The following is a 26,129-nucleotide window of genomic DNA, read 5'->3' as shown; positions in this document are numbered from 1 at the left end:
AAGTATACAACCTGCATTTCATTTCACTCTCACAGATTGTATCATTTCGAAAAGCTATAAAGGGCAAAACATCTAAAATAAATAAATTGGTTTTCTGATTTCTCCTGTAAATCTGAAGTCATGAAATGCGCGTGTCAAGTAACGCGACAAAGTTGAAAGTTAAAGCTAAGAGCTTTACCGATGCACGATTGACCTTGAGGAGGTCATCGATATCAGTCTCTCTGACCGTGTGTATTGCACGACGACGAGACGGACATCCTAATCACAGCGCAGCCGTGAGCAGGATAGGCACTTCATAAATGTCCGCTGACGGCGGATTGATGGGCTAGCGAGGCCTGACGGGCGAGAACGCCGCGCCGACAGGCTTTTTTACGGACGGCCGAATCATTAAATCCCAGCCAATGTCACGGTCCCCCCTTTTACAAGTCACTCAGCGTTTACGGAGGAGATGGGCCGATGACGCCACCGCTTTGATGGATGCTAAAGGGTATCCTTTTTTCGGTGTCACAACACCGTCCTCAGCATGCCAAGCGGGACAATGGAACGATACAGCATTTAAATGATCAATGATGACTACAGCCACTGGAGCGAAGTGGCAGATTCTTCATTGGGAAGGCACATTGGTTACACTACAGCAGAACGTACACCACAATCGACTTCAATTAGACATTTTACCTGCCAGAGTTCGTGTGAAGTGATGGGAGAGTATCAGTTTGTCAACTGCCATCTGCGTATTTGTATGTATTTATAGTAAATGGATTTATGTGCATTATGCTGTTATCGAGAGAACACTTGTAATTCAACCAGTAAATATGATGAAGCTAGGCTGAACGGTTTTCTATTTTGAGCTCCATTACAAAAAAAAAACGCTACGAAAATTTTCCACCATTGACCAGCAGTTAAAATATGTTACACAAGCAATTTAATGAAAGCCATGAGACTATAATTAGTGTTTGGTAGTTTTCCTGAAAGATCTTAACCCAAACAATATTTATGCGTTTGACCCCAAGTGATAGCGCTTGTACTGTGCAGGTAGAGTGGCCACAGGTTCGAGGTTCTGCGGATAGGGACCGGCATTTTAATGGATTTAAAGCGTCTGCAAAATCCGCCACTATAAACCCAGCCTCGGCACGAAGCAATCATACGCCAGAGATACCACAACGGCTGACAGGGGGCGATTATGAGAATAATAAAAATTTACTGAGTATGTTGCAGAAGCATCCGCAAGTGGATACAACAATAAGATTAGCACCTGTGCTAGAGCCAAGTGAATTTCCACTGTCAATATAGGGCCCTCCGCAATGCAAGCGATCCTGGAGACGTACCGTGACATCAGAAATTTTAATCTGCCGTTGAATAGAAGTGTTGGTTGATATGTACTGTAGAGGGGAACACTTCAAGACCTTTTCCATCACTTCACAGATAAAGATAAATCTGTACTAATTTATTAAATTGTATTAATTCTGTATTAAATCTAAATCGGTATGTAATGTGAATTTACAAGATCATCTTACAGCCATTGCTTCACAATGCAGCAGTTCTCTTGTGATTTATTCCACAATTTCCTTTTACGACTACACTTAAAATGTAATTGTGATAGAAGACAAAGCAATGAAGGCAATCAAACCCTATAATTTAATCATTTATTTTTTAAAAAGGTAATTATTAAAAGGCAAGTACAGTACATACAAGGTGAACATGTGCTGAGCAAAGCAAGAACCTGGCTCAATAAAGCACGGAAATCATCTTCTAAAATCAGAAATCCCCAATGCATCAACAACATTCTCAACAAGTAATTTCACATTTCAAGGCTGATTATTCATATAATCAGAAGCTTTTAATCACTGAAAAGGCAAAAATGGACACCAACTGATTGCCATGTTAAATAATTCATTAATCATTAAATTAAAATGTAATGCTACAATTAATCTCCAAAGAAATCTCACCACAGAAAATTACAACATGCTTTAAAAAGTTAAAAATCAACAAAATTCCAACAGAAACGGTGGAATAATGGGTAAAAACAGGCCCAGGAACGGGGAACAGGGTATGTTGATGTTAAAATGTACGTTTATGTTGCAGAAACGTGAAGCATAGCTTCATGCACCAGTGTGAAGTTACAGACGGATGAATAAACTATGCAGGGCGCTTCCACTGTGCTCTCCTGCTCTGTGTGTGATGAGATCTCAACACCATCGTGGGTTTAGAGCAACATTTCACTGAATTCGCTCAGCAACAAACCGCAGTTTCTAATCATATTTTTTATTATTATTATTATACTGGTAATCATACCTGTAACATGGTATGAACTTTACAGCTCATTTTTCATTAGTCCAACAGAACAGCTTTGCAGGTTCAAGCACATCTGAAACATTTGACATCAGGTTGGCTTTCAAGCGCAGACTCCAGAAAGCAGAGGAGTGTAACAGGAGAATTTTTTATTTCCCCTTCAAGGGTAACTTGTTAGAAAGCAGCTAATTATCTACAGTGCCTACATTTTAGCGTGAATCACGTGTTCGTAGTGTCGATTCGACAGTCGTCAAAGTCATCATGCACTTTGGGCCCCAGCCGTTTCTGTGAAAGACACAGGGGAAAATATTGATTTAGCGGTTTTTCACTCAGTTGGAAAATCCACTCGTCTTTGTAACTTTTTATTGTAAAAAAATGATAATACAGCATGTACATCTCAAAACACAGTGCACTGGGGGTTCTCTGGTGGTGTACCTAGCCCAAGCACTGCAGTGAAGTGACAAACAGAATGAGATTGTGAGCACATCGGCAGGGACTGCAGTGAGGGGCAGTGGGCAACTGGCACAGGGGGTCTGGGGTCTGAGCTGCTGGGGCACTCCTCACCTCCGCAGGTTGTGTGTGAAGTGCAGTCCTCCAGTGGAGCCACTGTGGGCTCAGCTGGCGGACTATAGGGGCGAAAATTAGCAGCAGCTGACTGTGTGTGTGTGTGTGTGTGTGTGTGTGTGCGTGTGTGTCTGTGTGTGTGTGCATGTCTGTGTGTGTGTGTGTGTGTGTGTGTCTCTGTGTGTGTGTGCATGTCTGTGTGTGTGTGCATGTCTGTGTGTGCGCGTGGTTGTGTGTGTGTGTATACGTGTGTGTGTGTGTGTGTGTGTGTGTGTGTGTGGGCTAGTCTGGGCCTCCACAGACTGACAGAGACACTGCAGTAAAGAGACAGGCTGAAGAACACTATCGGCCGTTACAAATTGGAGAAAAATGGGCTGAAGCGCTCCCCGACTCTGTGGCCATTTAGCGGTTTGACACACTGGAAATGTCATTTGACAGGACATCTCCTGAGGACGGACTCCGCATGAAACACCGGACAGGCAGGTGCACAGCACAGACAGCTCAGAGTCAATCCGTCTCCTTTTCCTTCTGAGAACGTGACAAATTACCTGCTTCTTTAACGGTCTGACAATCTCCCACAATGCCTCCTGGTTTGTCTGGAGACACGTTGTTGGGTTGTTGTTGTTCTTCTGCGGTCATTTTAAGCCGCTCCTGAAAGTAACAGAATTGTGCACCAACATTAAGCCCCATTATAAAATTGGAATGAGCAGATACATTACATATTAGTTCATAAGTATATTTACCAGAGCACATACAATATTGTCATTAATTGGGCCAGGCTGTTTACTATCAGAAAGACTTGCGACTTTCTCTTCCAATGTGTTTCCTGAGTTTACTCGAGGTATGTGTCATTTTTATATGAACTATGCATTCCACTCTTAACTCATACATACCTCTGACAAGACAGCGAGTCGTAAAGGTAAATCTTCCACTTTGACAAAATCGTCTTCGTCAGACTTCTGGCTTAAATTTCCTGAGCCAACCTCCTAAGGCAAATGAAAGTCAACGTTAGAATAGCCCTTGGTTCCTCAGACCTGGGCAATCCGCTGTGTACGCTGGTTTTCCTTTCCAACTTCAGGTGCCAGACTTTTAACAAGCTGCTAATATTTAACAAGCCGTTAATTTTTCTAAACAGGAATAACACCTAATTAAGAGCAATTAACAGCTTGTTATAATTCTGGGATTGCATCTGTAGTTGGAAGGAAACCAGCATTCACAAGGTTGGGACCCCCTGCAGTAGAGTAATGTGTACTTAAAATATACAGAATAAATGTTTCTATAAGTAGCCTGGAGAACTATGCAAGAGATTCCATATACAAAAATGTACCTTTACAATCAGTATATAAATCTAATTTAAATTTCAATAGGTTAAAATGAAGCTAAGGAAAAATTTTGTTCACTTGACAAGCCACACAGGCATTTTTAAGTGTAGACATTACTATGCAACCATAATATACTCCAAAGGTCAATTCCAAGCATTGTCCAATTTCATAAAAAAAAATAATAATACAGGTCAAAATTGTGCAAAAGAAAGCACAAATATCCAGCGATATTTTAAACATGAACTTTAATCACCTAAAGACTTACAAACTGTGGCTTTTTGAATAAAATCATAACATCATAACACCTAAAACAGTGTGAGTCGGTACTGTGTTAATAATATAGAGGCAGTTCAAGGTGTGTGTTCTGGGTGTGTGCTTTGTGTGTGTTCTGGGTGTGTGTGCTCTGTGTGTGTGTGTGTTGTGTGTGTGCACTGTGTGTATGCTCTGTGTGTGCATGTGTGTGTTCGTGTCACTCACATCCTCATTGATCATGACGGGCGAGTCGGTGTCGGGGCTGCAGGTGGGCGTGGCCTCCGGGGAGAGCGGCTGCGATTGGCTGGGTCCCGGGCAGGGGGGGTGGTTTTCGGGGCGGGCAGCTGCTGTGGGCCGGCTCTGTTCCTGCCCCTCCGCTGAGTCCGACCGAGCGCTGCTCACTTCAGAGAGAGAGAGGAAAACATCACGCTCCGCTTGGTGTCACACACACCACCGCTAACTGCTCCCACAGACATTCACCACTTGCATCCGCAACTGCCAACTACCAACTGCCATGTCTCTGTCCCCACAGAAGAATATATGAACTACATTTAACATTTTAACTGTAAATGAGCCTCACGTGGTGACTGAACAGACTCGCACAGTTAACACCACACCAGCTCCTCTGTCTGAGGTGAAGGTGAACCCATTTTGACTGTGGTTTCAAACCGGACCATCAGTCCCTTACCCTCACAGCATTCTGTAGCCCCTTCGGCAAACTTCCCCTTGTGCCTTCCGTCTTCCTGGATCTCGTTTGTTTTCTGAGAAACAGTAAAGGCAGGATTTACACGGATGTTCAGCGTACTTTGGTTGGTCAATATCAGCAGATGGAAGTGCAGTGAGGAACCTAATATGAAGGAATTAAGAGTTAAACTGGCTTCCTGTTGCCGTTAAGAATTCTGCCGTCAAAGCTTATTATAGTTTATACGATTTTACACCGTCTCTGTCCAAATAATTGTTCTGGGTATTTGCATTTTGTTAGCGACTCTCGTGGCTTATAAATGTGGTCTAGTGTGTACACTCTGAAACTGCCAAAACTAAGAAGCAAGTTATGGAGTAGCACATCTACTGACTCAGATGGAGAAGAATAGAATAAACTCCACATAAACTGAAATCATTTTAAGAAAGAGTTGAAGGACTGGCTCCTGGGTAAAATATCAGTGAATTTCCTATTTTAAGGACAGCTTTTTATGCATGCGTGTTGATTTGTTATGAAATAGGTGTTGACTTTACAATGTGTAAAGAGTACCGTATTCACGCCACAACCTTTTCACCTTCAGGACCGCAATGGAAATGCGTCACGTGACTATAGATGAAGTACCATATGCACGCGTGTGTATATGTACGTGTGAATGGATGGCTGAGGCCCACCTGCTCCTGGTGAGAGGCCAGGTCGCTGCTGGCCTGCAGGGAGGTCTGCACGTCCGCAGGCCCCGCCTGGAACTCCTCCAGCTCCTCGTCCTCGTTCTCGTCCTCCCCGCTGCCGTAGTTGGTCAGAGGCTGGGTCTCCGCCTTCGACAGGCCTGAAAGCACAGCGCACTGTTCTCACTGCAGAAACGCCTTACTCAACAAAGCTTTTTGTCTGGTAATCAGACGCAAAATCTTTTCTTTTTTTTTGCTTTCACAAGGAGAAAATATTCGTTTTAAGTTGTTTGTTTGACCAGTGAAATATTCTTACGCATTGGTTAATCTAGAATTGAGTAAAACCATCTCGCCTCATTGCCAATATTTTTGTGTTCTTTTAAGCCAAAAAGTAATAGAGGTATGATATTAAGCCTAAATATAAGGCTAACACTCTTGCAGTTTCTTGTTTCTTGCAGTGCTCCCACCGTTGCCTAAATGATCCTTACATTGGTTCAGAGTCGATTCCGTTCAAACATGGAAATAAAAAAAATAAAAAAAATGGAAATAAAAAAAAAGTAATAGAAGTATGATATTAAGCCTAAATATAAGGCTAACACTCTTGCAGTTTCTTGTTTCTTGTAGTGCTCCCACCATTGCCTAAATGATCCTTACATTGGTTCAGAGTCGATTCCGTTCAAACATGGAAATAAACGCCATTTTGGCCCCTATGCTTACGTATTGATAGGGGGAGTCCTTCGCTATCATCATCGTCCTCCTCCTCTTCCTCTCTCTCGGACGCGTCGCTGCTCCGGCTCTCCTTTGTCTCGGGTTCGATGGTGACATTCCCCTTTTCCGTGTCATCCTTATCCTGCAATACCACACAGATTTCCGTCTGGGCAAGTGATTCCCATTCAGTCAGTCAGCCACAAATGCAAAGCAATGGACCCATATTACTTTCTCATACACACTCACAGAATGATCACCGTGTCATGGGGCCTGGTACATACTTCAAAACCAGCTTTCGTTCACAAAATATTATTAGCAGAAATCTTTGGTAGAACCATTTTATTTCCACACCAATTCTCAGACAGTAGCCTCAAAGTGCTTAATGTCTATTCTGAGCGAATAAGTTCAAAGTTCGAATAAAAACATATTGTTTCAGTTCGTCAAAGGTGTCTGAAATTCTGCCTAGCTCTATCTGAAGAGCACATCCATCCACATGTGAGAATACCTAAATGCCTGTATTTTCACGTTTTAAAACAACTCACTTTGTCCTCATCATGAAAGCCTTCTGCGAATGACTGGTCTTCCGGTGATTTATTTTCCTGCAAAGAGAGACTGTTTTGTTAGTTTTAAATATGACCACAAGCACTTAAGAGCAGAGTGCACAGGAGAATCCACTTAGTGAGCAAGCAGGAAACGGTAATGTTATTTTTTAGGGGGTTTTCTCGGGTAGTGTATTTCTCTGTAATTAATAACTAATAAACAATTAAACAATGAGGAGCAAACTACAAAGGGTATACAGTTCAATACTAAAAATTCAGACACCCCACAAAATGGCCGATGCCCTAAATAGTACAGTATATAATGTATAGGAAGCCATTCTGGGAGTTGCACAAACCCTGGTCATAGGCGCAGATCTTCTGGCCATCATGGCACCCTCCCTCTTCCCGAATTTCCTCTTGGGAGGAGCGGCTGTTCCGCAGTCGAAGTCCTGCATGAGGCGGAAGAAGGCCAGCTCGTTGAACAGGGTTTCTGAAATGGCCACCAGCAGATCCTCCCCACACTCCTTCAGCGTCCTCCCACAGAACTTGGACAGAGACTCCTGTAGAGGCCAAAAAAACGTCTGAATCAGTCAAAATGCACTGAGTGGAAGGGGCTTAATATCACCGTACAGATGGAAGTAACATTTTAAGCAGATGGACTAGGTTACATTTCATTTCTGCCAATTTTGCAAATTGAATTTAAATCACTTATAGATGCTCCCTGAGGATTTTTCAATAAATGCACACAACTTTAATTGATTTAATGACTTGGCTGAATGGAAGCTGAATTGACCGGGGCTTCATTTAGAGGGCGTGCTGACCTGTAGAATGCCTCCCAGCTGCTTGTGGAAGAAGCGGACGAACTCCTTGCTCTCGTCGTTCTGCTGCGTGAGCTGCATCACCATGCGGCGGATAGTGGTGAGGAGCTGGGTGGAGCAGACGTCCTCCATGTGCTCCTGAACACACGACACGCACGCGCTCAGCATCATCAGATCTGCCCTGCAGCATTACCACACGCCCATATGCTGCTTCTGTCTTACAGTGCTGCTATGACTCACTCACTCGGTCTGCAGTGCACCCCGGCCTTTCACAGGAACTTACAAATGAGTGAGTTTGTCAGTTAGCGTTAGCATTAGCAGTAATCTTGCATAGCAAGACCTGAGAGTGAGAGATATTAGGCTAGTGGGTAAACAAGAGAAACATATTTTCCTTACTGATCTTTTTTTTTTTTCTTCTTTGCCCTTTCACCTGAGTTTTCTAGGAGTTACATCTGACTGGAGATGGAGATGGACTACTTCCAAATATTTTCAAGAGGCTTGGGAACCATCTTGTTTTCAATTGACCCGGACCAAACCCATTTGTGTCCTCACCTGTAAGAAAGGCAGGACCTCGGACATGATGGCTTTGATCTGCCGGTCCAGCTGCTGCGTGTCGATCTGGGGGCAGCGGACCCCGGAGAACATCTGCCCGAGGATGTCCTGGCCTTCTGGGGGACCTTGGGAAAGAAACGGGCCGGTTAGCCCGCACGTGTGGGTGTTTACGTGTGTGTGTGCGTGAGTGTGTGTGTGTACGGCGCTCTGAAGCACACCAGCAGGAGGAAGCAGCGAAGCGGAGCAGAGCGGAGCGGAGCGGAGCGGAGCGGTTACCTGGCAGCGGGGCGGGGGCCCGGGGGTCGGCGGTGGGAATGGTGGAGGAGGCCGAGGCGGCGTCGCTAAGCTTCATGCGCTCGTACTCCCGCATCCGAGCCATGGCTTTATCTAAGTGTATCACCGTGTTCCCTGCACCAGAGAGAGCGGGGGTCAGGCGGGACCGCCCGGGAACGGCCAGCGTGCGTTCCTCCCCTCAGTGACCGCTGGAAGGCTTTTAGAACTAGTCAACTAATGACGGGCCAGTTTAAAGGGCCTTTCAGAACTAGTCAACTAATGACGGGCCAGTTTAAAGGGCCTTTCAGAACTAGTCAACTAAAGACGGGCCAGTTTAAAGGGCCTTTCAGAACTAGTCAACTAAAGACGGGCCAGTTTAAAGGGCCTTTCAGAACTAGTCAACTAAAGACGGGCCAGTTTAAAGGGCCTTTGAGAACTAGTCAACTAATGACGGGCCAGTTTAGAGGGCCTTTCAGAACTAGTGAACTAATAGCAACAGATTAGCTAGCTACAGATTGATATCCATATTCTATTGGATATAGAAGAAAGACTGCCTGTGGAGGGGCATGTACACATCATCTGCGGTAGGCTGAGCTGAACCTGCTGTTTGCGGTCAGCAGTAGCTGCCTTCCAGGCGTCACTGAGGGAAGGACAGCACCCCGGGGCCCAAAGAGACGTCACTCAGACCGCAGAGGCGGTTCAAACTCACCCAGGTCATCGCTGGCGAACGGGTCCAGGTTGGACGAGGTCGACAGGATGCTCTCGTCGTCCAGCGAGACTCCGTCATCGTTGTGGTTCTTGCTCACGTGGAGCGCCTTGGCCATGTTCTTTTCAGAAACATCCTGAGATTGAAAGGGGAACACGGTGAACGGCTACGATTCCGTCGGAAACATGTCAGCACTGCCGTGTACAATGAAGGGGCTGTCAATAATGTGGTTATTACAGCTGACTGCGACATATAGGGCTGAATCTTTCATGACCCTGTACTACAGCACCTTATGACACTGTACTCAAATCCAGAGTAGTGTAAATCTGCAAGTACTGCTGGGATAATAATCTCCTTAATGACTAGTTTTGTAATTAACTATTTAACAGAAGCAGCATTCGTCATTATGCAGTCACTGCTCTTTCAGGCGGGCGATTAAACCCCCCTTAAGACAACATATAATAACAATAACAATGCACAGACACAGTCCCCCGTGATCCTGATACAGGATCAGCTTCATATAATTAGGATTTAATTGAGACATATCCACAGTCAGTTTGGTGTAAGGGGAAAGTACGATTCCTAGAAAGCGTAATTGAAATCTCGGTGCAATTTAGTGTCAGGGGAAAGTGTGATTCCAGGAAAGCGTAGTCGAAATCTCAACGCAGTTTGCTGTCAGGGGAAAGTGTAATTCCTGGAAAGAGTAGCTGAAATCTCGGCACAGTTTGGTGTCAGGGGAAAGTGTAATTCCTGGAAAGCGTAGCTGAAATCTCGGCGCAGTTTGGTGTCAGGGGAAAGTGTAATTCTTGGAAAGCACTCTTACTGCGTCGCTGGTGGCCACGCTCTCGCTGGGCGTGAGCTCGGAGTTGGAGGCGGCCCAGGCCGCAGAGCTCAGAGACGCCGTCGGCTCCTCCCCCACATCCTTCTCCGTCAAGTGTCTGCTCACGATGTCCTACAGGAGTACACAGAAACACCACACACTGTCAACCCTGCTCACGGTGTCCTACAGAGGTACACAAAAACACCACAGACTGTAGCCCCTGCTCACAATGTCCGACAGGAGTACACAAAAACACCACAGACTGTAGGCCCTGCTCACAATGTCCTACAGGAGTACACAAAAACACCAGAGACTGTAGGCTCTGCACACAATGTCCTACAGAGTACACAAAACCACCACACACTGTCAACCCTGCTCACGATGTCCTACAGGAGTACACAAAAAAACCACAGACTGTAGCCCCTGCTCACAATGTCCTACAGGAGTACACAAAAACACCAGAGACTGTAGGCTCTGCACACAATGTCCTACAGAGTACACAAAAACACCACACACTGTAGCCCCTGCTCACAATGTCCTACAGAGTACACAAAACACCAGAGACTGAAGGCTCTGCACACAATGTCCTACAGAGTACACAAAAACACCATATAGGCCCCTCAAACAGGCCCAATTCATCCTACAGGAGTACACAAAAACATTACACAGGCCCTTTAAACATGCCAGATTATAAAGAGGTACACAGAAACACCACACAGGCCCTTTAGACATGCCCGATACTATTAAAATCATCGCATCAGCGTACACAATGCTATAGTTTCATAGAAATTTACTGAATACATCCCTTTACCACCGTTTTTTTAAGGACTGCATATTCCTTTATGCAAGCAGGACTCAGCGTGTGGAGCACTCGTGCAGATTCCTGTGCTGTGAGACGGGAGGACTGCAGGGCCCCACCTGTAAGGCGAACAGCGCTCTCTGACGCAGGTAGTCCGTGTTGAGCAGCTGCAGCTCGTGGAACAGCTCGATGAGGAAGTGCGGCCGGGACTCGTTCTGGGAGATCAGAGTCGCCACCTCTGAATAAATGGTCTCCCTCAGAGCCTCGAAGAGGGAGAAATCACTGCTGGTGTCTGCAACGGCAAACAAACAAACACTTCATATTCCTGCACATTCATAACAATAGGAGCTACCGAGATCAAACAGAACCGATGGAAACAATGCGCTATTCCCTTCAGGCACCTACAGGGGGGCACATTCTTTTAAGCTGAATACAGCCACAAACAGAACTGTTCTCAGCAGTGGTAAACACAACTTTTCATTTCCGAAAATACTACCAATCTTTCCACTCTGGAAGAACTCCAACTCATTTCATACATGGGGCACCGGTTCAGATACAACACCTATTATCTTGGGATCTGGTGTGATAAACAAAAAATAAATTGTCAATGACTAGCTTCTTGGCTCATTCCCCATCTCCCGAGCTCCAGACTGCCATCTCATTCATCAGGGCTCTCACACTAACCTACACCACTGACTCAAGGGCATTTCAAAGGCCCATTTCCTCGCGTTTAAGTAACCATCAAGACTGCGCAGGAGAGCACGTCAGGAGGGTCGCATCAATTAAACAAAACAAGATCTCCATAAATATCCACACTATAAACTGCCTCTGTCAAAGTAATGCAAATTCTTCAAAAACCCTTTATCTTTCGAATTTGACTTTCCGGGAAAGTGCAGACATCGCATTGTGATTCACGCCACGGCCGGTCAGTCAATCAATAGCCGCGGATGCATGGAAAACGCTAACGCAGCCGTTCTGCCACGTAACATTCATGCTCATTTGGTTTCTCAATGAGGCACGCAAGCATGTGTTTAGTTGGACACTCGCCAACTCAGGGAAAAAAATAAAATAATATAATAATGCAAAAAAGGTGCAAGGGAGCAGACGGTTTGCGCTGAACAGCCGATTAGCATGCAGGGTGAGGCTTTACCTTGTACTTCAGTGCATGCAATTCTGTTAGAGAGGAAAGGTGTCCTCCAAGCATATGCTGTGTAGAGTAGGACAAACAAACAAAATGGTGCGCACAGATTAGCAAGATGGAGGGAGGGGGGGGGATGAAAACAAACAAAGGATAATATTAGATGTCATTCTTTTCTGATGAAGGTTAATAAAATAAGGACCGTAAAATACATTTCAACAGAAGCAGCTCTTGTTATGTGTTACACTGCCCTCTGCTGGTCACACGGAAGACCCGCGTATTTAAAAGCGCAAGGCTGCGTGGTTTAATGCGCGTCTCCAAACATTTACACTCCGCGGAATTTCATCATCCGTTCCGCTGCCGTTTCCCTAAATCGCTGGAGAGAGATGACAGCGAAGCTGCTAATCCGCTGGGTTTTTTCTACATAACTTTGCATTAGAACATAAGCCACTGAGAAAAAGTGCCGTTTACAGCAGGATTTAATTAGCTTTACAGTCTGCGCTACCATATTTGGGTGAATTACAGTCAACAGCTATCATGTCACGTGATGTCATCTTTGAATCTGCATGGTAAAATAGGCAGAATGAGACATTTAAATGTGAATTCATCACAGAATGGAACCCAGAATTGATATTTTCGAGCCCTTGACTATTTTGAGAGGGAAAAGAAGATGTGGCGAGTGTGAGGGGCAGCTCACCGGACGAGAGGTCGTTGGAGGTTTTGACCTGGGGTTTGCTGCTGCGCTTCTCCTGAGTGAGCTTCTCCAGGATCTTCTCAGGACGCTCGCTCTCCCTGCCCTGAGACTGCACAGCCTTGTCTTTGCCGTGGTAGTCGCTCACGCTGGACACGCTGTCACTCTCCAGGCCTGGAACAGCACACCCTGACCACAATCATTCACACCGCGTGAAAAAGGTACTGCCGAGGCAGTGCTCAAAGCCCCTCTTCACAAAGCCAAAAACATAATGGTCCATCACAATCTAAGAGATCATTTTGCAGGGCATTTGGAGAGATGTGTCCCTGTGTTTCCAACCGTGGTCACCATCATTTTAACCATTTAAGGCGCAAGATCACAATTATGTGATAAGAATGTTCTGAACATTAAGAACTCAACATTCTAATCACTGCTAGAAATAGAAAGCAACAGGATTCTAGAAAAAAAAAACATATATATTCCAAAAAGTCTACTCAAGGGTAAAAGTCTGCTTCAGTGAAACTTTGGCTGCCTGGTCTTGTCTGATTGGAAGGTAAAGGGTGAATGGTTTAAGTGAAGACACCACACACCTGCCTTCCTGCCGTGAGTCTTGCCCCTCCTCCTGCGGGTCTGGGCCTTGGGCGTTTTGTCTCTGGAGGCCAGGAGGGCCTGGGCAGAGGCCTTCTTGGATCTGAAGGACTTGGTGACGGTGGTGGGGTCCGAGGGGTCCGGGACGCTACTGAGGCTCCCCATCAACGCACCGCCAGTCTGTCTGGCCCCGGGGACTCTGGGAGGCTGCTGCCTGGCCCCGCCTCTCCGGGGCTGCTCGCTGGGGTCCGCGGGGCCCGGGGTCACAGGGTTGCTGCCGCCCTCGCTCTTCATCCTGTTCCTTTCAAACATCCGCCGATTTAATCACCCAGTGTCCGCCACCATGAACTCTGAGCTTTGCAGTTCCACAGTCTGCGGGCGGATATACGGCCGCAGAAACACTAGTGTTTTGGTGTTCTTTTTGAACAAATATTTATTCTAAAAACCAGTGTTTGGGCTGAACGTGCCAAAGACTAAGAAGTCGCCCATCGTAAAAAGAAAATGACTTGCCACAGCCGAACTCGTCACTCTGCGTGCCGTTAATTATGAAACGCCAAGGAATGTTCCAGAAAAAGTTTGTTGGAAGTTCTCAGACCACACAAAATTGCTAATGTTAGTCGCAAGCTGCGCTGCGTAACACTTCTGAGAAAAGCCCAAGGAGTTGTGAAAAGAGGCACTCGACTGCCCCGGTGACATTTTGATTAACATCGCAGTGCTGGAGAACAGCTTGGCGATGGAAGTTTCCCCGTGGCACTGTCGCAGTCTGAATCTCTCACAGTCTAATGCGGGGGAACATTAACCGGGGGGGCCAGAGCGCCAACAGATGGAGATCTGCGAGAGGAACAAAGCTGAAGACATTTCCATTATCGGATGAAGTGAAACGACGGTCCAAATGTGTGGAAAAAATGTTGAGCGTGGTCTTTCGAGGAGGGAAATGGAGGCATTGTTATCACTTTGAGGTGGCCAGTAGAAAACCAATTAACTGAATCAATCATTAGCCAGCCGCTAGTGTGCTACACTCATTTAGCTCAACTGCACTGGGGACATTGGAATGCAGGCATGATGGGCATTGGGTATTCCTCAGTGTGGAAGCAGTGCGCAGCAGTGATACTGCAGCAGCATGTAACCAAGCATGTAACCAGCATGTTACCGAGCGTGTTACCGAGCGCGTTGCCGAGCGCTTTGGCGAGTGTGTTGCCGAGAGCGTAGCCGAGCACGTTGCCAAGCGTGTAACCGAGTGTGTTACCAAGCGCGTTGCCGAGCGCGTTACCGAGCGCGTAGCCGAGCGCGTAACCGAGTGTGTTGCAGAGCACGTTACCGAGCGTGTTGCCGAGCGTGTTGCCGAGTGCCTCACTGAGCGCGTGCAGACGCGCGGTCGTACCGTTTGTCCCCGCTGCCCATGGAGCTCTCGAAAGGCTGGGGGAAACAGACGCTCTCGCCGTTAGCATCGCCCTGCGGGGGCGAGCTGTTATCCTGGGCCCCAGGGTTCTGGTAGAACTCCCCCATGCCCGGGGGAAACACAGGGCTGTAGCCAAACCCTGAGGAGAGGAGGACGGGCCAGTTTAGAGACAGAGCCAACAAGACTCAACAGCCAATAATTTCATAAAATAATTCTGTAATATTCAAAATAGATCAGTACTCAACATTTTTCTGTTAAGATGACAATAAATACGTAAATCTTTTTAAAAAATCCTAAAACGCAATGCATTGAAAATGAATGAAATGAAAACATCTTTTTTTTTTTCTCTCTACCTATTCAAACTGTCACCGAGCTTCTTCTTACACTGCAAACAATAAGGCTTTTCAGGAGACGCATACCGGGAGGCAGATAGGAGTAGTTTCCGAGCCCGGGCAGGTTGAGGGCATTTAGCGGGGGAGGTAAGTGGAGAGGCGGGAATGTGGGACTGGGATCCTGAGTTGGGCTTTGTTCCATCGGCTGAGACTGCTGCTGCTTCTGCAGGTCAGTCAGCACCTGCTTCAGTCTGTAAATAACACACGCCGTTATTTTATCACACATCCCATTCGTGCCAAACCACAAATCTGAAGGGACTGGAGATATTACGGCACTCGCTCGGTCGTAAAAAACGCGTAATGCCACGGTGCCCTTTGCGAGTCCGTAAAAGCGCTCCACCTTTGAACGTTGCTCTGTTGCCATGCCAACTGCGCGTAGCACTGGTTGAGCTGGTGCATGACGAGGTGCACCGGCGGAGATCCGACGCTGTTCGGCAGCATGCTGTAGGAGGCGCTCATCAAGGAGGGGAGCATGTAGGACAGGGCCTGAGGGAAACACAGACAGCCAGTCAGAAACAGGACAGTGCCTGAGAGAGAGAGACAGAGACAGCCAATCAGAAACCGGACAGTGCCTGAGAGAAACAGAGACATAATGTGTTGTGTGCTGGTTACCTGCTGGTCCTGCATGAGGGTCTGGCACATGGAGGTGCTGAAGTCCAGCTGCTTCTGGAGCTGGGAGATCTGCTCCTGCCAGTGGCGTTTCTCCTCCAGGAAGGACAGCTCCGAGGCCCAGCGCGGGTTCTCCTGCCGCCTCCTGCTCATGCTGCGCTCCTCCTGCTGCTGCTCCTCCTGCTCCTCCTGCCGTGACCTGGGGGAGGGCCGGGCGCTCCCGCTTGCCGAGCGCGGGTCCGAGGTCTGCAGGGAGCTGGGGTCAACAGGGGTCAACAGGGGTCAACAGCAGCACCAATCACTCGTGGGTACAGGACTCAAAAACGGCTTTCCTGCAGCAACACCGTTCATTAACATGGAAAGTTGTTCAACAGCAACTTCATTCATTAACATGGAAAGTTGTTCTTGAGTACTGTACAACAGTAATAACATTGTCTACAAACAGTATTTAAGAAGGGCAGTTTCCAACGGTAACACTCGCACGTACAGTATTCAAACACGACTGTCCAACCCGAACACCATTCACTCACACAGTACTCAAAACAACTTTCCAACGGCGACAACATTCACTCACACCTACAGTACTCAAGAGCACTTTTCCAACAATGATTACATGAACCTAAAGCACAGACACAGCCATGGTTTAATATGCTGGTCCTCGCCTAGAAGAGGAATGTATCCACCTGGTTTCCATTGTGTGACATATAACACTGTATCCCAAAACAAAGGAAGCACAGAGCCCCACCCTGAATGTCACCCAGGAATAAAGCCTGCTCTTTCCCCTGCAGCAGAGAATGCACTGGGTAACGTCAGTGAAGGTTGCATTTCAGACTTTAACATTACGATGGTGTCTTCAGAAATACAACCAAAGCAATGCATGAGTTCATTACACGTCACACAATAGAGCTGTATTCTGAATTATAATTCAGAAGACAGTTCTATTCGCTTAAATTAAAAAGAAGTTTTCTTTCAAATACGTGAATTGTTTTGGATTCAAATACTTTTCTATGCTCGACTGATCTTGCTTGATGCAACGGAGCCATCCGAGAGGACCCAGAAGGTGGAGTCTGTTTTTGGAGCACTTCATAAGCTCCAATCAGTAAAGCGTAGGAAAGTATTTGGCTTCAAAACAATTCCGTATTGGACCCAGGTCAGGTGACACAGGAGATCTCCTCGAAGCAAACATGCAGTCGTGGCATTTAAGTTCCCCTGTGAGAGAAGCTGTGGTGTTAGCGTACCGGTCTCGTGACTTCCTCGAGCTGTGAGACCTGCGCTTTCGGCTGGAATACGAGGGGAAGTCTTCGCTGGAGCTCGTGTCCGCCTCCTCCTCTTCCTCCAGCTCAGGCCCCACCTCCAACAGCACGTCGTCTTCATACTCGTCATGCACCCCTGGCGACGCCCCGCCCCACGCAGCCATCGTCCTATAGGAACATTTCAAAAGGCTGTCCGTCATTCACGCACTAACCTATCAGCCGTCGGGTGGCATAATTTCTCACTGAGAAGCAGCATTTTTTTGAGCAACAGGGACTAGTTGGGGGACATTTTGTGTAAACAGAAAAACAGAAGTACTTACATTCCATTTAAAATGTTATTATAAACAGCCAAGCAATTAATTTAAATTTTCGAATAATCACTCAGTATAACATATTTTGCTTTCTATATGGATAGCTAGCTTATTAAAGGTAAGGTATTATTTGCAATGTTTTTGGTGTACTTTTCATCAAAAACCTAATATTTCAGGAGAACTGCGGGCGTATTAAATTGGTAATGAAATTACAGTGAAGTTCTTAGTGTACTTTCCTTTTATATCCACACAAGCCAGGATACACGAACACACTGTATGAAGGGCACAGCACTGTATATAATGAAATAAAGCACATGTTTATGCTCCTTCCAAATGCAATGGAGTTAATCTTGTGAGATTACTGGCTTCTGCGAGGTAAAGAGTGCAACAGACCGACTACCCATGACAACCCGGAGACGTCAATCAAAGGAAACCGAACCCTGTGTTGCCATCGGACACCACGGTCACGGTACGGTGCGTGATTAGGCATTCGCAGTGACTCTGGGGCGAACCTCTCATCTCTCCCAGGGTGCTCCGGGGCCTGCGGCGTCCCCTGGCCGGCGTGGGGGGAGTCGTTGAGCACTTTGCGTCTCTGGTGTTCCTCCATTAAAGATTCAAGGTGCTTCCTCCTCTGTCTCAGGTGTTCCCGCAGGATCTGGTGTCTGTGCATCTCCGCCCACAGCTGTAAGAGCGAGACGGCTCGTTTAACGCTTTGAGGAGTGAGATCACAAATATGTGACGACCGTGTTCTGAACTTAACAGTGTAATGCTGATGTAACTATCGTCACTGACACGTGTTCAAGACGTTGGCTACCGTTCGCCAACATATTCAAACTTTTTTCTGTTTGCCATGAACGTTAGGTAACAATTTGAAAAGATAGTGAGCGGCGAACAAAATTGACTGCCGACAGGGATGACGCCGAGATGGCGAATCATTTGCCAGTTATAATACACTTTAATCAATGTAATATATACCTCTTACCTTCTAAGAAACAATCCCATGTAAGCAGCTCTTCAGCTAGCTAGCTAGCATAAGTCGCCTCCATTTGCATTAAAAAGCCATGGATGATCATTCAACAGTAAATGCTTACTGCAAACATTTGCCGTCTTTAATAGAGTCCAAGAATTGTGACTTAAAATAAAAATAAAAAAATGTAAAAAACACTAAACACTACTCTTCATAGGGATAATACTGTTGCTGCGGTAACCCACCTGAGGCGAAATGGCCGCCGTTGCGGGCGGCGCGGGGGAACCCGTACCTTGTTGTCGGGGGCAGCCGTGGCGGTGGGCTCTACGGTGCGGTTGAGCGCAGCTCCGCTGGCGTTGACGGCGGGCGTGGAGGCGGCCGCAGGGGCGTGGCCTGTCGGCGCGGGGCCGTGGCTAACCGCCGCGGGAGGCTGGGAACGACAGGATGCACTCACGGTCACACGCTGTGACAGGCTGCGGGGGGGGGAGAGCAGGCGGGACAGGGCCGGGGCACGTACCTGCAGGTCGGGACACGCCCAGCGCAGGTCCTGGATCTCGCCCTTGATGTTGATCAGATGCTGGCGCTCGTCATGGAGCTGCCTCAGCTCCTGCTGCTGCTGCTTCAGCTTCGCCTCGTAGAACTTCTCTCTGTGCGTCCCATACAGCACACACATTATACAACACACAATATACAACACACATCATACAACACACAATATACAACACACACATTATACAACACACAATATACAACACACACATTATACAACACACAATATACAACACACACATCATACAACACATCCTATACAACACACATCATACAACACAAAATATACAACACACACATTATACAACACACAATATACAACACACACATCATACAACACATCCTATACAACACACAGCACACACATCATACAACACACAATATACAACACACAGCACACACATCATACAACACATCCTACACAACAAACATCATATACAGCACACACACAACGCACACATCACATACACCAGACACACACACAGCACACATTATACAATACACACATCACATACAGCACAGGCATTGCATACAACACACACACATTATACAACAAACATATACAACACAGCACACATCATATACAGAGCACATCACATACAATACATATCACAAGCTTGACTGTATATTATTGTATACTGGACTGTATTCTTCAAGTTTCCCAGACGGTATATTATTGTTAACAATCTGACAACTTTTTTAGTTTTTTTCCACATGTACAGACAGGTACAGCCACTGTGTAACACCTTTGAGAACAAGTCACCGGCATCTAGACATCGCTGAGCTGACAAAACAATTCAATACACGAGTCAGGGCAATTCTCTCGTTTTCCTTCATTCTGTCACAATATGTTCTCTACCTTTCATTTTTGGTGAGAGTCAGGTCTTTCTGAGGTTTTGAACCTTTCTTTCTCTGTGAGAGTCAGGTCCTTCTGAGGTTTTGAACCTTTCTTTCTCTGTGGGAGTCAGGTCTTTCTGAGGTTTTGAACCTTTTCTTTCTCTGTGAGTCAGGTCTTTCTGAGGTTTCGTACCTTTCTTTCTCTGTGAGTCAGGTCTTTCTGAGGTTTCGTACCTTTCTTTCTCCGTGAGAGTCAGGTCTTTCTGAGGCTTTGGGCCTGCGGCTCTCCTGTTGTTGGGTTGCTGGTTCGGTCCGTCGTCATCGGCGACACTGGAAGCGTTAGCCGTGGCGTCGTCCGTGTCATCACTCTGTAAATATAGATCATTCATCATCGTCAACAGTCATCGCTGGCTACACCACCGATCCATTTTCAGTAGCCACATCACAGGGGCACAAAGTACAGGGCAGGCTGCAGCACAGAGTGAGCGAGGGGGTACGTAATAATGGGATATCTAACATTAGTTTTCATAGTTTCCATTCCAGTTCTTTTACGACAATTTAAGTGTGGAGTGAATAGAGCCAGTAAGAGGTCGTGACCCCGCTCACCTGCACCATGGCGACCAGCTGCTGCAGGTGGCGGAGCTTCTCCTTGGCCGAGCGGAGCCGGTGCACCTTCTGCAGGAACTCCGGGTCCTCCTCCCGGCTGCTCCTGCGGCTGTCCCCGGAGCTGCCCCCACCTCCCGCCGCCCCCGCCCTGCCCCGGGGGCGCTCCTCCATCTCCCCGCCCTCCTCACCGCGGGAGCGGTCCAGGTTGTACTGACACTCTGTTTCAAAACACGCGGTCGAATTACGATCAAACGCTGAACCAACAGACTTACACGTTCATTCCTACCGTCAGAAATAAGGTTCCTTAACACTGCTGTCACTAGTGACACAGAACAGCTGCTCACCATGACTTTACTGCCACTTCATTGTGCATGTTGCAACACTATGCTGTGTATAGAGCCTCCAAACATTGTGCATTCAGACCAAAATATTTCTCCTTTTAAGGACCAATAGCGCTATACTGTAAATTCACAAAGACATTTATTTTACTTTATATTATCTTCACTCAGCATAAAAACTCAAACAGTATAATAAGTCATCCAGTGTGGTGTAAAATGTGCATGTAAACCGTGTTCAGCCAGGCGTACCGATGGCGGATGGGATATTCAAGCTCCTGAGGTTGGCGGCCGAGCGGTTGTTTATCTCGCGCTCCGTGTTTAGCCGTCCATCTTGGTTTCCGTTGCCGTGGGCGCCGGTCAGGCTATTCATGTCCATCCAGTTCCCTGGACGCTGTGGGTTTCTGGGAAATGAACAATAAATTCTTACAATGCAGGGAGATGAAAGAGTGAAAAATGTACTCTTAAATGGGGTGGACTGAAAGCAGGACGGTGATTTCATGCCCACGCACACACATTCAGCCATGTGTTCACCTCATGCGTTAGCCACACACACTCAGAGGCGGGAAGTCCAGGGGTCAGAAGGTCAAAGTCCTGCCATGTGTATCTTCCACACATGAACTGACTAATTAGTTTTGCCTGCTGGAGAATTGTATTAATTAGCAAATCCATGTGATGAACAAAATACTGGGGACCTTTACTTTCTGAACCTGTATTTTCCACCTCTGCTAACAGTTCTCCGCAACTGAATAACATGGTCAAACATCATTGAATAAAGGCATTATTATTATTGTTATTATTAATGAGTTTCGAGGACTACTACTTTTCTGTACATTGGACACAGCAGGTAGATATAACTGTACATTCAAGCCCTTCACTTGCTCTTTTCTTTGTAGCTGTGGTTATGATAGGCATTCCTGTTAATGATCAGTTGTGCTTTGAATGTAGGGCCTTTCTTCTCTGTCTGGTCGGTGGGAGGAAAAAGCTTTGTGTTCTAACCGAGCACGTTATTCTAGGATGGCATCAACACAGGAGTCCAACCCTGTGTCACTCAGAGCGAGACATGGAGTGTAGGGACAAGACCAGTGTTACTCAGCCTTGGCCCGTTCCACCCAAACGTGTAAGGCAGCCATCATCAAATCTGGACCTGGTTTTATTTTCTCCCAGGTAATTAGCTGAACAGTTAGTGCTACTGATTGGCCAGACTGTCTTCACACCTGACTCCCAGGTAAAAGGAGGGTGGAAAACCAGCAGTTCTCGGGCCTCGAGGATTTGATGATCCCTGGTGTAACGCCATTGTAACTATTCAAATGAAATTTCAATTCAGTGTCAAAATTTACAGCACCGAACAATAATATTATGATTGCTAATCTCTTACAAAAACCCTTTCCTACAGAAACAGCGATTTTCACTCCTCCACTGTAAATCACGACACATTCCATCAGGGATATGTGGTGTTTGTTGTTCAAAGGCTTGAAGACATCAACACGCTTTTGTGGTGTAGATACGGAGGGCCCAGGAAGAAAGATTCTCTGAACATCTCCACATGCCTGCTCTCCTGCAGTCTGTGTGAAATCTGTCTACTGGTGTGGCTCTGCTCCTTTGAATTTCCCAGAAAACAGTTCAAGAAACGTACTTTAACCGCGCTGGTCTGTCAGCAGTACGCTGTGGGGTTTTACGGTCAGACATAATCCTTTACGCTTACAGATGTTCAACGGAGCCCTGAAAACAAATATATCCAAGACGGCTGCATGCATGGTTCTTTGGGTGTTAAATTCCCTTGAATGGGAATAAGACATTTTCAAGAAAGAGTATGCTTGTTTTCAAATGAACAACAATGTTGTATGGCTCTTTTGAAATTCCTAAAGTCCATTGAAGGCACTGTTGCTTCCCAGACTTTTGGGGAAATGTCTTCAGTGATGCTGCATTCACGTCTCTTAGCAGTCGACACTGATGTGCTTGTATAGGGACTAACCGTAGGTTTGTGATGGGCTCCATGTTCTCCTGCTCAGAGTCAAACATGGGCTCGAAGATGGAGTCCTCCTCGGTGTCCTCGTCCTTGACGTTCTCGTTGACCGTGTCCACCATCATGTCCGAGGTCTGCTCGTAGTAATGCACCAGCTCCCGCAGCTCGTTCAGCCGCTTATGGACCTCCTTCAGCTTCCTTCAGGACCATCACAACCCAGCCATTTAGCACATGCTAACCCATTTAACACATGCTAACCCATTTAGCACATACTAACCCATTTAGTAAATGCTAATGGATTTAGTACATGCTAACCCATTTAGCACATGCAACTCAACCCTTTGAGGAGTAGGTTTATTGGAGTCTTTTTCTTTTTATTTTTTTAATTCTAAGTCAGTGTTCTAGAATTTCTAAGAAGTTGTAGCTTTCAATTACCAGCATTAGCAATGCTCAATTCTAACATTCTATTCTTACAGTTTGATCTTACAGCTAAAGTAAGCGTATTCAGGTAAGGAGGGTGAGACAACAATACAAGACAATCATTGCAAGCATGACCTTTCATAAACAAAACAAAACAAAGAAATAAACACAGTTCATTAAGTTTTCTTTTTTAGAATGAAACATTTTTAATTCTGTGTTCTCAAACTCCACTGCTTTGAATTACGAGCAGTGATTTTCTCTGGTTAGCAGGGCAGAGAGGTGCTGTACCTGAGTTTCTGGGCCGGGTGGCAGTCTGTTTCGGGACTGTGCTGGGAGGCGGGGGGGTCCAGTCTGGTCACTCCGCGGCCGTTGGCCCCTCTGCTGAGGACTGGCCCAGAGCTGCTTCTCTGAGACGGGGCCTGGGTCAGCCGACCTGAGGGGCAGATGCACCACACGGGGTTCACAGTCAGAGCCCAATTCAATTTCAGTTTCATGGGTAAATGTACGAATTTCAGGGTTGTATCTCCTCATTTGGGGTTATAGTACAGACCAGTTTTGCAATTACAAGACAAATCTAAATCTTGAGGCACATCTCCTGCGGCTGATTAAATTCAACAGGGGAATTAATGTGCAAACCAGAGACCTGTCCACATTACCATAACAATCATACGAATATATCAATACCAGGTGACTTTATGCTTGAGCAAATAATTGGGATTCATTCCTTGCTGTATTTCAAAGCACAATGGGATATTTCAGCACTTCCCAGAACAGAAATATTTATTTCAGATAGATGTTCAAGGCCCGTGAAACCCCAGCGGACACGTTTACGGCAGGCGAAAGGAATGGGAAAGCGTGTGAAGGTAGCAGACAGGACGGTGCACTCACAGGAGTTGTTGTTTAGAGTGTGGTCTCTCAGGGTGTGGAGCTCCTGCAGGATTTTGTCCATGGTCTGCTTCTTGTCCTGCAGCTCCTGCAGCTGGGCCATTTCGGCGCAGGGGAGGGAGGCGGGGTCGGCCCCAGGAGGGCCCCTGCTACGGGCCACCTCCCGCGTGAGCGACAGGCTTTGGGCCTGTCGCCTGTTGTCCGGCACCGCCTTCGTCTGTGTGCCACACCAGAAAGCACATCCTGAGGTCATGACTCAAAATGGCCTCCCAGCACGCTCTGCATGTTCAAGGCTAATTATTTATCAGTGAGACAGCAGGTACTACCAACAGCCAGCTAACGCAATGCACCATTTCCTGTCCCGGGTGACAACACTCCCAAATCCCACCAACCCCCTCCTACCTCTCTCTTCTCCCTGCAGGCATGTTTCCAAACAATATCACTTTCAGATAATGACAAATTCCTTTAAAAGTGCTTGCACAAGCTTACCCCTCTGAAATGCTAATAAAATTTTGTTAATCCGTTACAATTTCCATTAAAATATCGAATTTCCCTTCCGTTGTGTTTTATAATCCCACTCTTGTATCGTGCGGTTAATAAGAAGCTCTGCTCTACCTGCGAGTCATGGAGCTGGTTGTGGAACCGCTGGATTAAGTCATTCAGCTCGTCGTTCAGCTCAGACGTGATGCTGATTCCAGAGACACTGCCTGTAGTTTCAGTGACGACTACACAAATGAAGACAAAACACACAAGACAATATTACCAAAAGAATCAAGCACAAATGTAGCTCAATAATCTACAGCAACAATAGAAGAAGAAGCTTTTTAGCACCATCAAAGCCTATCATACCCTAAATCAAAGGTGGGAAATTCTGTAACCAAAGGGCTGCCTGTGCAGGTATTTGCTCCCACCAATTACCCTGGCTCAAATAACCAATTAGCTGTATCATGTCAATAAATGTAGCTAAAATGTCAGACCACTTAAAGGATTGGGCCAATGCAATAATTAAGAGCAGAAATTGGTGTGAAATCCCGAAACAGATACAGCCCTCCTGGGCCACCTCTATTCTAGATAATGTTCTTCCTCGCAACACTTAGAACTACGCGTCTCCAGCACAACGTTTTAGTCTGGTCAGCGCATGGATGGGACGTTCCGGAAGCAACTGACCGGACTCGTCCATGACAGCGATGGCCTGCTCGGCCTTCTGCTGCATGGCCAGCAGCGCAGCCTGTCTGCCCTGCAGCGCCCGCAGCTGCTCCTGCTGCAGCAGCATGTGTTTCAGCAGCTCGTGCTGCTTCCGCAGGTTCTCCAGCTCCTCCTTCGCCTCGCCGTGCAGGTCCCGCCCCTGTGAACCACCCGGGGAACGTGTCACAGGCAGCCAGGCACACCACACTCAAACACAGACTGTGACAGTGAAGCTCAGACTTCCATAGAGATTATTATTAGAATTGGGACAGATTTAATGCTCTTCTCATGAGCAATCTCAAAAAGGTTGTTCAATTTTCCAAATAGCCCAATCAATGCATTACAAACCTATTCATGAATAAATCAGCAAATAGTCCATTGTATTTTTGAAAGAATTTAGCAAATTAATACAGCCATAGATTCAATGTGCAAATGTTTATGCGTTCATCTACAGCACAGCAAAGAACATTGGTCCTATATTTGAAATCTGATGGCAGTGAAGGCGGCAATGGAAGCGCAGGGCAAGCGGTTTAATGATTGGCTCCTCCGCCGGAGGAAGGGACGACGGGGCCGTGGATCTGAACGTGCTGCATGGAGGAAGAGCAACCGAAAAAAGAGAGCAGAGGTCGCTGAACAGGGATCAAACGCAGGTATGGAGGTACCTTTCCCAGACGCTGGCTAACAATCCTATCAGGCCAGGCCCCCCCGCCAGTGGGGGCTGCCGCCGCAGTGAGGTCATAGAGCGAGCCCACTTCTGGGGACACGGACCTCCCTAGACTGTCCTCAATGCGGGGCCGAGGTCTCACCGCGTGAGACGCCTCCTTAGATCAGAGGGACAACCACTCCAAGTCATTAATACTTCAACCCGTGAAACAGTGAGGTGGCTTAGCACTGTACATTCACTCCAAAACTGGGCCCTGAAGGACTCAATTAAATCAAAACCTGGACCTGGTCACTTGATCTTACAGAATACCACTGTTGAAGCTTTTCTGCT

At 46.7% G+C, this 26,129-nt stretch overlaps 1 protein-coding gene across 12 annotated transcripts in view; it reads right to left on the bottom strand.

Annotated features, from left to right (window-relative positions):
- Nucleotides 1-1,629: 1,629 nt before the first annotated feature.
- The window catches only part of LOC133134871 (pericentriolar material 1 protein-like), a 29,764-nt gene continuing 5,264 nt past the window's right edge, over nt 1,630-26,129 (bottom strand). For 4 of the 12 annotated variants that reach the window (XM_061251416.1, XM_061251426.1, XM_061251417.1 and 1 more), the window contains 35 exons: nt 25,798-25,956; nt 25,118-25,295; nt 24,566-24,675; nt 23,954-24,167; nt 23,354-23,498; nt 22,655-22,843; nt 20,932-21,083; nt 20,345-20,562; nt 19,973-20,106; nt 18,870-18,999; nt 18,645-18,782; nt 17,898-18,067; nt 17,060-17,242; nt 15,825-16,077; nt 15,553-15,698; nt 15,240-15,403; nt 14,803-14,959; nt 13,424-13,722; nt 12,840-13,022; nt 12,155-12,211; nt 11,124-11,296; nt 10,209-10,337; nt 9,389-9,521; nt 8,683-8,814; nt 8,407-8,531; nt 7,858-7,992; nt 7,393-7,596; nt 7,040-7,096; nt 6,507-6,663; nt 5,799-5,950; nt 5,116-5,188; nt 4,653-4,828; nt 3,747-3,839; nt 3,402-3,504; nt 1,630-2,574 (listed from right to left, as the gene is read on the bottom strand). In XM_061251416.1, the coding sequence (XP_061107400.1) occupies nt 2,549-2,574; nt 3,402-3,504; nt 3,747-3,839; nt 4,653-4,828; nt 5,116-5,188; nt 5,799-5,950; nt 6,507-6,663; nt 7,040-7,096; nt 7,393-7,596; nt 7,858-7,992; nt 8,407-8,531; nt 8,683-8,814; nt 9,389-9,521; nt 10,209-10,337; nt 11,124-11,296; nt 12,155-12,211; nt 12,840-13,022; nt 13,424-13,722; nt 14,803-14,959; nt 15,240-15,403; nt 15,553-15,698; nt 15,825-16,077; nt 17,060-17,242; nt 17,898-18,067; nt 18,645-18,782; nt 18,870-18,999; nt 19,973-20,106; nt 20,345-20,562; nt 20,932-21,083; nt 22,655-22,843; nt 23,354-23,498; nt 23,954-24,167; nt 24,566-24,675; nt 25,118-25,295; nt 25,798-25,956 (5,247 nt within the window). In that variant the 3' untranslated portion in view covers nt 1,630-2,548. The remainder of the gene's footprint in view (nt 2,575-3,401; nt 3,505-3,746; nt 3,840-4,652; nt 4,829-5,115; nt 5,189-5,798; nt 5,951-6,506; nt 6,664-7,039; nt 7,097-7,392; nt 7,597-7,857; nt 7,993-8,406; nt 8,532-8,682; nt 8,815-9,388; nt 9,522-10,208; nt 10,338-11,123; nt 11,297-12,154; nt 12,212-12,839; nt 13,023-13,423; nt 13,723-14,802; nt 14,960-15,239; nt 15,404-15,552; nt 15,699-15,824; nt 16,078-17,059; nt 17,243-17,897; nt 18,068-18,644; nt 18,783-18,869; nt 19,000-19,972; nt 20,107-20,344; nt 20,563-20,931; nt 21,084-22,654; nt 22,844-23,353; nt 23,499-23,953; nt 24,168-24,565; nt 24,676-25,117; nt 25,296-25,797; nt 25,957-26,129) is intronic. The other 8 variants (XM_061251421.1, XM_061251420.1, XM_061251427.1 and 5 more) reach the window with 8 other exon arrangements.

This window comes from Conger conger, chromosome 8 (assembly GCF_963514075.1).
Source record: "Conger conger chromosome 8, fConCon1.1, whole genome shotgun sequence".
NCBI classification, from domain to species: Eukaryota; Metazoa; Chordata; class Actinopteri; order Anguilliformes; family Congridae; genus Conger; species Conger conger.
Note: the sequence above shows the minus strand (reverse complement) of the source record. Positions and strands in the feature narration are given on the sequence as shown.